This window comes from Mycteria americana, chromosome 2 (assembly GCF_035582795.1).
Source record: "Mycteria americana isolate JAX WOST 10 ecotype Jacksonville Zoo and Gardens chromosome 2, USCA_MyAme_1.0, whole genome shotgun sequence".
Classification (NCBI taxonomy): Eukaryota; Metazoa; Chordata; class Aves; order Ciconiiformes; family Ciconiidae; genus Mycteria; species Mycteria americana.
The window spans coordinates 5,254,174-5,266,942 of NC_134366.1; the positions used below are offsets into that span (position 1 = coordinate 5,254,174).

General features: G+C 43.9%; 1 protein-coding gene across 1 annotated transcript in view; it reads left to right on the plus strand.

The window, feature by feature from the left end:
* Positions 1-320: 320 nt before the first annotated feature.
* CRHR2 (corticotropin releasing hormone receptor 2) overlaps positions 321-12,769 on the plus strand; it is a 175,613-nt gene continuing 163,164 nt past the window's right edge. Inside the window, exon 1 of the mRNA XM_075495498.1 lies at positions 321-505. Coding sequence (XP_075351613.1) covers positions 440-505 — 66 coding nt within the window. The 5' untranslated portion in view covers positions 321-439. The remainder of the gene's footprint in view (positions 506-12,769) is intronic.

A 12,769-nucleotide genomic window follows, 5' to 3' on the forward strand; every position in this document is an offset into this window, starting at 1 on the left:
AAGGGATCGCCATTGCACTTAGTGCTTAGGAAGGGGGTGACCCCATTGCTTCTGGAGGATTGTGGGCAGTGAAGTCCCTATTGCACTCAGTGCCTGGTGGAAGGGGGAATCCCTCTTGCATTCATTGTAGGGGCAGAGGAAGGTCCCCCTTGCTTCTGGAGGCTTTGAGGGTCGCGCTCCCCCGGGGCGTCCCCAGCCGCCTCCATCCCCGAGGCGTCCTGGGCGGAGGGCGGGCTTGGCTCCCCCGCCCGGCTCCCTCCCTCCCTCTCGGGGGTTTGCCCTGGGACGCGCTGGCGGCGCCGGGGCTGGCTCCTCGGCGGCGGGCAGGGGTCAAGGGCAGCAGCGGGGGGGAGATGCCAGCGCCGGGGCAGCGTGGAGGCTCCGGCTGAGCGGGCAGCGCCAGCCCCGGGGAGAACCCCCCACCAGCCTCGCCGGCCCCATGGCGGGGCGGGCGCCGCAGCGCAGCCTCCCGGCGGCGGCCGCCGCCGCGCTCCTGCTCTTGCCCGTAAGTGCCGAGGCCGGGGAAGGGGTGGCGCGGGGGCAGGGAGGGAGGGCGGGGAACGCCCCACGACCGCGGGGAACCCACTCGGTCTGTGAGGGAACGGGGGCACAGCCCCCGTTCCCTCACAGGTCCCGCCCGCCTCCGGGTGCGGAGGGACCCGTCCCGGTGACCGTTACCTGCTCCCTCATAGATCCCGCCCGTTCCCGGGCTCCGAGAGACCCCGTCCGGGAACCGTTACCCGCTCCCTCACAGATTCCCGCCCGTTCCCGGGCTCCGAGACACCCGTCCCGGTGGCCGTTACCTGCTCCCTCACAGATCCCGCCCGTTCCCGGGCTCTGAGAGACCCCGTCCGGGGACCGTTACCTGCTCCCTCACAGGTCCCGCCTTTCCCGGGCTCTGAGAGACCCCGTCCGGGGACCGTTACCTGCTCCCTCACAGGTCCCGCCCGCGCCCGGGTGCTGAGGGACCCGTCCCGGTGGCTGTTACTCGCTCCCTCACAAGTCCCGCCTGTCTCCAGGCGCTGAAACACCCCATGGCCGCTCACCTCTGGGTCTCCTCAGATCCCCTGGGCTGAACCATGGCCCTTCTTGATCTCCCCTTCTCTGTGAAGTAGCTGTCTCCCCGTCCCCTTTCCTTGCCAGAAAAGGTCCAGCACAGGGACCCCACTGGGATCGCAGCTCCCTGCCCCAGAGGAAAGGGGTTTTTATGCCACCGCCCAGTTCAGTGAGGCAGCGGGTGGCCATGTCTGGTGCCTGTTGTCCCCAGCCTCTTGCCCTGGTCCCTCTCCTCGCAGCATGTGCTCAGCATCCATCGCTCTTTCACCGCAGGCATCAGCAAACAGCGGTGGTGAAGGGCAGGGCTCAGCCCGCACATCCATCCAAGTGTTTGCTCCAAGTCTCTCTTGAGCAAAATGTAAGAGAGGCTTTTGCTCATGGTCCTTCTTCATCACAAGCTTCCCCCTGGGTGATGCTGGGATGAGGTGGAGATAAGATTGGCCTGTGTCAGATTGGACTTAAAACAGCTTTCCAGCCCACGGTCCTAAATCAGACTGTCTTCTTTGGTGGCTTGTTTGTTTTAAGTGATGGTGTGGTATTTAGTGTGGTAAGTGATAACTTGGAAAGCAAATGTGAGAGATTAAGCAGGAGGTGCATTGGTCTTGCACAGAATTTGTAAAGGCTGTTCCCACAGCATTAAAAAAGTGTCAGTGATCCTTCTGGACCGTAGTGTAATTGGCCCGTCTTTAATATTTCCTTAGATAAAGAAAGAAAAGCTGTTCTATTTCCTTATGTTCTGTCTTGTGTCCCGTCCCCCCCCCTTTTTTTTTCTCTCTGTCTAATTTACAAAGAAAGATAGAGGGACGCCAGGTCAGGAAAAGCAACAGGCTCCAAAGGCAAGCAACAATTTAATCTTAAAACCTTTGTGGTAGCTTTCGTAGAAGACAGAGAATATTTTCTCAGCTCCGCCAATGTCTTTTTTCCCCAGTCCGAGATCAGTGCACATGGGATCAGAGTGGCATGGGTCTACACCCTTGCTGTTTTCAATCCCCAACCAGTTCTTCCTGATCTTTGTTTTAGTCCCTCTTCTCTTCCAGGCTGTTTTCCCTTGATTTCTTGATGGGTTTCTTGATCATCCCTTGATGATTTCTTTTGGTCCATAAAAATATTTCAGTTTACATTTAGAGAGGGGGACTTCTTGCCAGTGAGGTTATCAAAAGTACCTAGGTACCAAGAGCTGCCAGACAAATTCTTTTTCAATGAGTCAAAAAATGTCATGCGCTTCCCCTGAAGATGTGATCTATGGACAGTTTTCCAGTTCCCCTGTAGATTTTGGTAGTTGGGTTGCTGCTTTAAAAACAAAACAGCTGCCTTAAAGAAAGAAAGAAAGAAAGTTGCACAGATTAAGAATCAAAATGTCGAGTTTCTATAAAATGCATTTAGACTGAGAGAAATGTGTACTTGGAGTGTATTCTGAGTGTGCTTATATGGAGGAGCCTGTTTGGATGTAGCATACTTGTGTCTGATACAGACTCATGTGTACACCTGTGCGGTATGTGGAAATAATGTGTTGGAAGACAATCTTCAGCCTTCTGTACAGAACAGCTCTTGTTGCTCCAGTTGTAGCAAAAGCAGAGCTTTTACTGTTCCTTTTGAGGTGTGTTTTCATCTGCAAATGTTGGTGGTAAATCTGTATCTCTGCTTTACAGCTGGATGAAACTTGGCACCAAGAAGCTTAAGAGAAACGTTTTAAAACTTTAGCTCAAATCCAAAGCTCTTAAGTTTCTGTTTAACTTGAAAGCACTTGAAAGTTGACTCGAAGTCAATGGCTCTATTCACATTTGTGGATTTGAGAAAAGGCATAGCTACTTGTGGGAGCAGGCCCTTATGCGATTAAGGAAGCTTAAGTTTTCACAGCAGCTGAGCAGTTGTGTTTTATGGGAACTGCAGGTTTGCAACACTTATGAAATGAGGCAACTTTCTAGTACAGAATTAGATCTGCCACATGAAAATGCTGGTGCAAATGACCTGTCAGATTTCACAGGGCTGGTCAGCAAAAGGGTGAAGGCTTGTACAGCAGGCACTGAGATTTATGTTCTCTTAAAGGGTTTCTGTACATACGATACACTGGAAAATGCATTTACTTGAATGTGAAAAACAAACAAACAAACAAACCATAAAACAAAGGCAAATGAATCTTTTGACATTTTGATATAGAATCCTTGCTGAGTTCACATAATTTGGAGGAGGGGGGATTATTCATCAAAAACAAAAGCAAAGCTTGCTATAATTCATATGCTCTCCTGAAGCTGTTAAAACAGCTGAGCAGTTTGAGTATATCAGCCAGCGGGGACAAGTTAAATAATTTTCCTGGTCTGAGACTGCCAAAATTCAGTCCTACTGTGAATTAATGCAGTATAAGCATCTCATCATGAGAAGCCTTTCCTGGGGTAGTACTTTGGCAGGGTTTAAATCTGTAGCCATCTTGTGGTAATTACTGGATGTTTGAAGGAGGTAGTTGTATGTGAGGAAGAACGGCTGACGTTGGCTGACTGGTAGTTTTGCCATGAAACATTTCAGTGATATTCATAGCTGCCTTTAGCTAGAAAGAAAGCAGCCTTTAGCTTTTGTTCATATAAGGCATCTGCTTACATATTATTATCCTGTCAAGAGCAGATGAGAAATACCAATTAAGTCCTCTAAACTCTGTGGTCTTCGTATTGCAAACCAGAGTATAGTTGTGCCTGCCCTGCTTCTTGCATGCCTCTGCTGAAGCTGGTGGAGGAAGACAGTGCAGGGATCTCATTGCAGGGTATGCACTATCAATCAGGTGCATACTTGTTTAGTTTCAGTCTCATAGGTTATATCTCTACTAGTATATTAGGATTGCCAGGACAGCTCTTCAGCCTTCAGGCCAAATGCCAGAGAGTGGCTTGTGCCCATACTATTAAGCTCCTTCAGCTTCTAAAATGGGGAGACTGTGTGCAAACTGCCCATTGAGAATGGTCCATGGTGCAGCCTAACTCCCAGATCATTCCCGGGAACTGTTTGAGATACCGCTAGATTGCTTGGGGCAAAAATGTGGCCAGGAACCATTCTAAAAATTTAACAGTATAAATGATTAAGTACTTAAAACAGACCTTTGCACTGTTTGATTTATTAGCTTAGATGGAGTATGCTGTACTCCCATTGCTCGGGGCTCTCAATGAGTGCCTGAGGGAGGCATTTTCCTCTAAGGCAAACTCTTCATTGCTATGAATTCAGCAATCAGCTTTCTTTGTGTTAGAGATTACTGTGGGATCCTGCTGGTGATGTGATGATCTGAGAGATTCACAACGAGAAAAACAGGGTAGTGGATAATACCAACTTTTTAAAGAAGAGTGTTTCTGTTTTCTTTTTATTTTCATTTTGCCCTATATATTAGTAAACCAAGTATTTTAAAAATATTATATTAGAACAAACATTTGCACATTTCTAGAATTTTTTAATAGTTCTGCAGATTCTATTTTTTTGAGGGTGTGAGGAAATGTGGGTGGTAAAAACAGGCTACACACACCGCTGAATTTGATCGTTTTTAGTTTATGGCACTTTCAGGTTTGCAGCACTGCAAACCCAAGAAGGAAGCTTTGGAGAAAAGATGGTTTAATTTAGATAAAAATTTTATCCAGTAAATGACATTTCTGCAGGAATTTACTTTTCCACTCTGTGTCTATAAATTGAAACAGATAGATCAAATCTTGATCATGTACATATCCTTCTTTCTTTTAAACTACACCGGTTTTAATTCCAAATGTAGTCTGTTCTCCCTTAAAGTCCTTTCCAACCTAGATGATTCTATGATTCTATGAAAGTGCAAACGTTAATTCTTGGATGTAAAGCTGGAGCTGTCCAGCGAGCCACATGGCACCTCCTTGCCTCCTGTAGATACGCAATGATATGTATCAAAGCACTGCATAAACATTGCCTTTGCCTCCTTATCTTCCTATTCATAACAACCAGCCTTGAGAACTAAACACTTCCTGCTGGTTTGCTTTATCAAGCTATTTCTTCATACAGAATTACTTTCTTTTACTGCTAATCCTTTTTTTTTATCTTAGTAGCTTTGAAAATAGTGATTTTTTATTTGAGCTGGCTACTGTTGGGTGAAGAGCTTTATGTGTGTTTTTTTTTTCTCTGAAGAGCTGGCTAAATTTTGCTATGGCCCTTATTACAAGAGAAGACAAATAGAAACTAGTCATTTACCATCGCAATCAGTCAGCTAACAAGTACTGTCCTTCAGATGAACGGCTGCTTGAATTTCATCAATCATGTCCAAATGTATGAAAATTTCTGGTTTCTGGTGCCAGTGTGGGGATAATTGTTAGATGCTTCCTGCAGTGCTCTTTGACATATAGCACGTCATGCTTTCGTAAGTACTGATCAGTTCTCTGGGTCTGGGATCATTTGGATTGGCTCTCACCAGCAGAAGTTCTGCTGGCTCTACATGATCTTGACAAAGGCTGTGCCATTTGGGAAAGTGCTGTGGCAGTGACAGTGGCGTTCTGAGAAAGCCAGTTCACAGAGATGTGTTTCGACATCCTGTCCTGACCTCTGGCTCACGAGTACCTCATTGCTGTGCAAGTGAGCCCACGTTGAGAGTCAGGTGCTGGGAGCATGCTGCTCCTGCCCGTGCATGTCTTGTTCCCCAGACTGACAGCTCTATTGTGGAGCTTAATGGGTGGAGAACTTGGAAGCTGTCCTTCTCTGGGAATGATCAATTAAATGGCATGTGTTTGTACAGAAACGCAGCTTGTTTTCACTAAATAAGAAAGAAAATCCATTTGGTGTTTCAAGAGCTGAAAAGTACTTCTTTAACAGAGCTGGAAGAAAGTGAAACTAATTAAAGCTCTATAAAATTTTGCGTAATCCTGGCTGAATAACTATCCACTCCGGGTTGTGTATGCCGGGAAAGTAAATAGTGAGCAATGCAGCTGGAGATTAAAATACATTAGCTGTCCTCACTGCAATGCTAAACCCTTGCCCTGGTAATAGTAGCTGAAGTGCCAGAGAACTGGAAGGGAGCCATCTGCCTCTGGGGTCTATGGGATAATCTCTCTTGCTGTGACCCAGGTTCCTGGGACGTGAGAGGCTTTCTGAGTGCTGTTATCTCTGTGCTGCCTTAGTTTTGGGAGTGCTGTCCTCTAGCAGGGGTGGCTTTTCCTGTGGAAAGGAAGTTCTGGGAGGAAGGAGGAAAGAAGGCGAAAGCGAATAAAAGGAAGTGTGCTGATGAGTTTGAACAGGTTGCCTGCAGGGCTGCCAGCCAGGCTCTGCTAGCAGGCGTCCCAGTGCATGGACTAAAGTATCAATTCCCTTTGAGTGGCAGTAGCAGACTCCCACAGCCCAGACATAGCTTGGGTTTCAGGAGGCTCATGCCAGCAGAAGCAGAGAGATGGCCCGTGCCCCAGCCCCAGTGGCTGTACTTTGTAGTGTGGCCATCACAGGCAAAACCTTTCTGCTTTCTCAGTTCCAGTCCCCAGGGCTGCTCAGAGGAGTGCTGTGCTCCTGCTGTTTCCTTGTTTTGGGGGCAAGGAGGTCCAGGGACCAGCCTGCTCCTTCTGTTATTGACTGACTCAAAGCAGAGAGGAAGGCCAGGAATTCTCTGGCTGACAAGAATGATGCCTCAGACCACATGACAGGATTTTGACTAGGTGAGTTCCAAATCAGATGGAATGAGGATCTTTCCTCATCATGTCTCATGTCCTAACTGCTGGGAGATCAGCTATTTAGTCCATCTTGAACTTGAGAGACCTTTCCAGGTGTAACGAACTCCTACTTCCTCAAAACAAGTGTCTTTTCATGAATATTTTCAAGTCTTGTTTAGACTTTCAATGTTTCTTTCTTTTGGACAGAAAAAAAAGTTTAAAAGAAAATTCTATCTTTAAATATAAAAATAATTTAAAAATACCTTTTCATAGTATTTGGCATAATATTTTAATTACAATTATGTGAACAGAGTCCAAAATATTAGAAACATGAGTGAAAAAAACCTCAAAGCCTCTAGATTGCTGGTTATTGTTCAAGATACAGTCTGTAAACTGTTCATTACAGCATTGCCAATAGGAAGGGTTTGGTAGTAACTGTTACATATTATTATTTTTACCATAGGAGCTATATGTCCTAGAATCAAGGAAAGAAAAAATAATTTATGCTGGAAGGGACTGCTAGAGGTCTCTTGTCCAGCCTCCTTCTCAAAGCAGGGCTAATTCCAAAACCAGATCACGTTGCTCAGGGCCTCATCCAGTTCAGTTGTGAAAATCTGCAAAGATGGAGATTTCACAGCATCTCTGAACCTCTTTTCCAATGCTCAGCTCTTGTCATGGTGCATAATTTTTTCTTCACATCCTGTGTGATTTTCCCTTGCTGCAACTTGTGAATGATGCCTGCCTCTTGTCCTTTTGCTGTAAACTTCAGAGAAGAGTCTGACCCCTCTGTAATTCCCCTTCAGGTAGTGAAAGATTGTTGTTAGAACTTCTCTTGTTCCAGTCTTGGAATTAAGTTTCACTGTGATATGTGCTTTTCAAATACTAAAGGTGGACTCCAGCCCAAGAGTTAGCAGTTTAAGGAAGAAGCAATGGATGGAGAGAAAGGCAATTAAGAATGAACCAGTGAGGTGACACTGGTCGTCATCAGTGAACTATCATGAAGTTTTGGGTCAAACTAACATTTTATGGAGGATATAGAGGTACCATTGTTGACATTCCATGGACAGTGAGAGCAGATATCACCAGCTGATTGAAGTCTTGATCCAGAATGGGAGATGAGCTTTTACCTTTTTTAGGTGGGAGCATGCTGGCAGAGACCTGAAAAAAAAAGATTAGGAGTTCACATTTGATGATCTAGAATTGGGAGAGCCTGTGAAGGGAGGCCTTGAAGCGTAGTGGCAGTGTGATAATGATGGATGGGTGAATGATCTTTGCAGAGACTATTAAGGTAGATAAGAGTTTGCCTGGGAGAGCTAGCCGAGATACTGCCATTCATTTGGGTAAATGTGACTTTTAAACTTGAGCTACTCTGGATTCCCTGTGTGTTTTGTCTCCAGTGCTTAAGTCATCTCATCCTAAAGTACATGTTTAAAGCAGAAGTGATGGATTGTTCCTTGATAGTGCTTCCTTCTTCCACTGAATATTAGGGAGCCTAAAGCAATGCCTTCTGAAACAGTTGAGGTGAATCACATTTGAGCTGCGGAGGAGATTCATCGTAATGTGAGTTGGGTGGAAAGGGTGGGGAAGAATTAGTCAAAGGTTTGGTGTGAAGACCTAGCAAAAGGGCAGACATGAAGGCAGGAGTGCTGTGAAGGGCTTGCTCCCCTTCCAGATTCTGAATATGATATCCATAGATATGGGGAATGAAGAACAAACTCCTGAAGATTGTGAAATTGGAAAGTCTTTCCATTAAACATTTTTATTTGAAGACAGCTGTAGCCTGTGATTCAAATGCTATTTTGCTCCTTTTTAATATCTCATGTTGCTTTCAGAGGGCATGGAGGCTTGGTGGGACAAGTCCAGCTCATGGGTGGTCTTAAACAGTTTTGCTTTTTATGCTGTGACTCAGAAAGGCACTTAGCACATGCATGGTTTTCAGTGGATGAAGAACCTTCCCTCTGCACCCTTATTCAGCAGAGCACGTAGGCAAATGCTTAATGAAGGCAAATCTCCAAGTTTCAAAGACAACAGTGAAGTTCAGTGGTGGGCTCAGTGTAGCAGATGCTTGAGTTTTTTAAATTTGTTTCTGAATAAAGAATTTAATTTCATGCTTAGAACTGAGATGTGTTTAGTTGCTTTATTGAACTGAGGTCCTACTTCCCTTCCATGCAGACTTATATTGTCTTTCTCCAGACTTCCTGGAAGAGCTGCAGAATGCATGCTGGCCTCTAAAATCATAGAGCAATGTCTCCTGGATCATTTGGGGTTCATTAGCTAGTAGCACTATTTTATCTAGCCGCTTGGATTAACTTAGAGACAAGTAACGACAGGGAGTTGAAAGAGCTGAAGGATGACTTGAAAAGGAGACTGTTTTTCTTGAACTGTGCTAGCAGTCTTTCCTTCTACTGTAACCTTAGCTGGCTCAGGTTTCAGGTTGCAGGTTGCTGTGAAAACTTGTATTTAGACCTTCTATCACAAATGGAAATTATTTTTCTAGTGAAGCAGAGCCAAACAATTGTATACTGCCAAATGCCGCTGCTCTAGCAAAGTTAAGTTACTGAGTTGGGAAAGGCCAAAGATATCCTGAAGCAGAGGATTGGACCTTTTTTGGTTCTTCAACAAGCAAAGTGTTTCCATCATGCTGGCTCTCTTAGCACTGTCCTTTAATAAGCATCTCTTTTGCATACATCTTGTGTACAAAGTAACAACACAACAGTGTATATAAATCTATCCTGGCCACAGAAAAGACTGCCTTCCCCTCCTCTCCTAGACTGTTCTCTCTTTTCCTAAGTAGCATTCTTCACTCTCCTGGTTGTGCATATTCCTTCAGGTGGTTAGTAGTCAGCAAATATTCTGGCTCTCCTCACTCTCCCATGTATTGCCATCTCTTGTTAGAGGGAAAGAGCTGCTCAGATGAATGTTGGCATTTGTTATAAGTGCATTCCACTGAATACCTGGTGTTTTTCCCAAAGCATCTGTTTTCACACACAAGTACTGCTGATGGCAGGAACCCCTGCAAAACTTGCCAGATGCTTACCAGCCCTAGAAACCCCCTAGCTGTATTCAAACAGAGTATGGGTTTTGTCAAGTGTGGGATTTGCTTTGATTTTTCTGCATCAAGCTCTTTCACTAATTATATTTTCATGGTGAAGTTAGATGCATGTGTTTCCTTAAACTGAGCTTCTGTGGACACAAACTAACAGTTTTTGCATTTAATTGGACCACTGCTCTGAGACAGTCCTTCCCAAACGTTCAGGTGAACACTCAGTCTCATTGTAGAAATGGTGCATTTGGAGAGCTTAACTTAGTAAGGTTACCTTTGAGCCAGGAGTATTTCTCAAACTAATTTATTTGAATTGTCTAATTGAAGAAATAAAAATTAAATACAGGTTTGGTTTTTTTTTTTTTAGGGCAAAACTACAAAGTAGCAGCATTCTGTGTGCTGAAGGCAATTTCACTGCACTGTTGGTGTTAAAACGAGGTAGAATTTAAGGCCTCAGCACTCCCAGATGTTTTACAGAAACCCCTGGGAGGAGGTGCAGCAGGAGTCTTAACAGCAGTGCTGCTTCACAGAAATGAAGGGTAGGAACAAGCATCCTCCTGACATGATCCATGCCATTACCATAGATGTCTACTCAGGAGGAGAAAGTGCTTTGACTTTATAAGGAGCACAGATGTCTGTTTTAGACTGAGACTTCATTTTTATGTGGCAATGGAGACATGAGATGGATCCTTCTCTTGTCAACTGTGGACTGAGCACATGTTTTGTGGTTGATAACTACAAAATTATTTGGTGTTGGAAGGTCACTTCATCTTGCTCAGAAAGAGAAAGAAAACAGTATCACTCCAGATAATTTTATAAGATGGTGATGTGTTCCTGTCTTCTGTAGCCATCACCTCTAAGAATGTTTTTATCTCTCCTTTTGTATATAGTGTCTAAAGAAAATTTAGGAAGGATTCATCTAAGTTACTCTGTCCTTGTAGTGGGTGAGACCCAGCTAATGCAGTCAGTGGAGGTCAGGGACTGATTCATTTCAACTTAAAGATTTAAAATATGGGAGATGAACTGCACCTGAAAAAATCCTACTTCTCTTCCTGAATTGCAAAGGAATCCCCAGATGATCAGCTCAGCTGTTGCTCTCTTTATTTTAAGTCTGAGCTATTTGAGATAAATCCCACTGCTGTTCTGTGAGTGGCTTTCTGATGAGATGCTGTTATAGTTCCACAGGATGGATTTCTCTAGGACCTCGTAAGTACTAGACACTACATTTTTTTGAAAGGGAGAATTTTTGCTCTGTTGCTTTGAGACTATGTCTCAGATGTCAGCACCTCTGCTTTTGTTCAGCATGCCACCAGTAGATGTTTTACAGGGAGGTGTAACAGCTTTTTCTAAAAAGCTGGCTTTTATTAGACAACTAGAATATGGTATCTGGGAATTCTTCTGTGAGAATGGGACAGCAGAGTGTATGCATCTGTCCACGTTTGGCAGCATTCGCTGCCTCCGAGCTTACCTGCCCCATCTTGGCAACAAATGTTGCGCTGTCATGTGTCATCCTTTTCCACTTCAACTCTTCCCTTCAGTTTTCAGTCATGCTGACTTCATCCGCTCTGCCACTTCTTATTGCTAGATATTTAAACTTACAAGATGCTGTCCATTGTATCTCTGTGGTAGCCCCATGCCTATATTGACACTTTTGGATCATAGCTTTGGGGGCTTGTTTATATTACTGTAGCCATTTCTCACATGTTTGAGAGAAGAAAACAACCTCTCCAATGCAGGTGAATTACAGTACCAGTGTTCATTTGTTTTATATATATATATATATATATCAGTACTTAGTGGAACACAATAATCTTTCAAACCAGGACTCCACATTAACTGTTTTTAAAATGAAGTTACAAGTCCTCTCTAATTTGCATAAAATAACCACAAATTCTGGCAGGAACTGGGAGGAGGAAACACTATAATGGGTCAGATATTTGTCTATGCCCAGAGCATAGACATGGAGACCATATGGATCCACTGAGGCATGTTACATACATCATATAATGTTGCATATGTGTTTTTATGACTTCATGTTAGTAATTTATGAGAGTACTTGTGTGACAAAGAACAAATTATGTATAAATAAACGTTTGCAAGATTGGAACCCTTCCATTTGCAGAGGAGCACACACTACTATTAGTGTCTTGCAACTTCTAACAACGTAACATAGCAGTATGTTACTCTCTGTTAGGTTGTTGCCCTTTTCATAAGCCCTTCCCATAACTAGAAGTGATCTTATGGTGAGTTCCTCTGATTGCATCTCATAGTTGCATGCCCTCTGACGGAAATGAAGACCTTTCATGGATTAATGAAGAGCAGTGACCATGGCCAAGGGGAAAGATCTAACGAAATGACCATGAGAGACACGGACAGTGACGTGCTAGAACAATTCATCCACTCCTTTTCTGAAAGTCCTCTCACATGTGAACAGGAAGTTGACCAAAGGCTCCATATATTGTTCTGAAGAGTCAGAACTGGCCTGCAGACTATTACTTGGTGCCCCTGCTTTAGAAAGTAAGGGACTCCTTTTCACCTTAATCTCTGGCTCAGTGCATTGTTTTTATTTGTTCATAAATGTCCACACTGGCTCAGAGAAATTAAGATAGACATTTCTGTGCATGTTTCAGGTAAATGTGAAAGACAACATAGAACTGATTTGGTGGGAAGAGGTCATGGAATAGTAGCTGTCTTAGGAGAAATACAGTTTGAGTAAAGTAGTGCATTAGTTACTCAAAGCAACTAATATTTCAAAATATATACACAGTCACGGGCCCAATTATTTATCTTTAAAATTCCACATTACTTAAATGATTCTTTTTTTGCTGTTCTTTATTATTCTTAAGAGGATCTTTTAGGCTTTTAGGTTTGTCTGCTTTAAATAATACAATTTTTAAAAGGTATCACACACAAGAAAGCTGTTCAGTGTGGTTAGTGGAGAGAAAATGAAAGCAAAAGTAACATAATATGTGGAAGGCACTTTTCCCTCTAGCTGAATGAACCTAGGTTGACCCTAAAGCAAATGTGACATTTAACCTTTCTTGTTCCT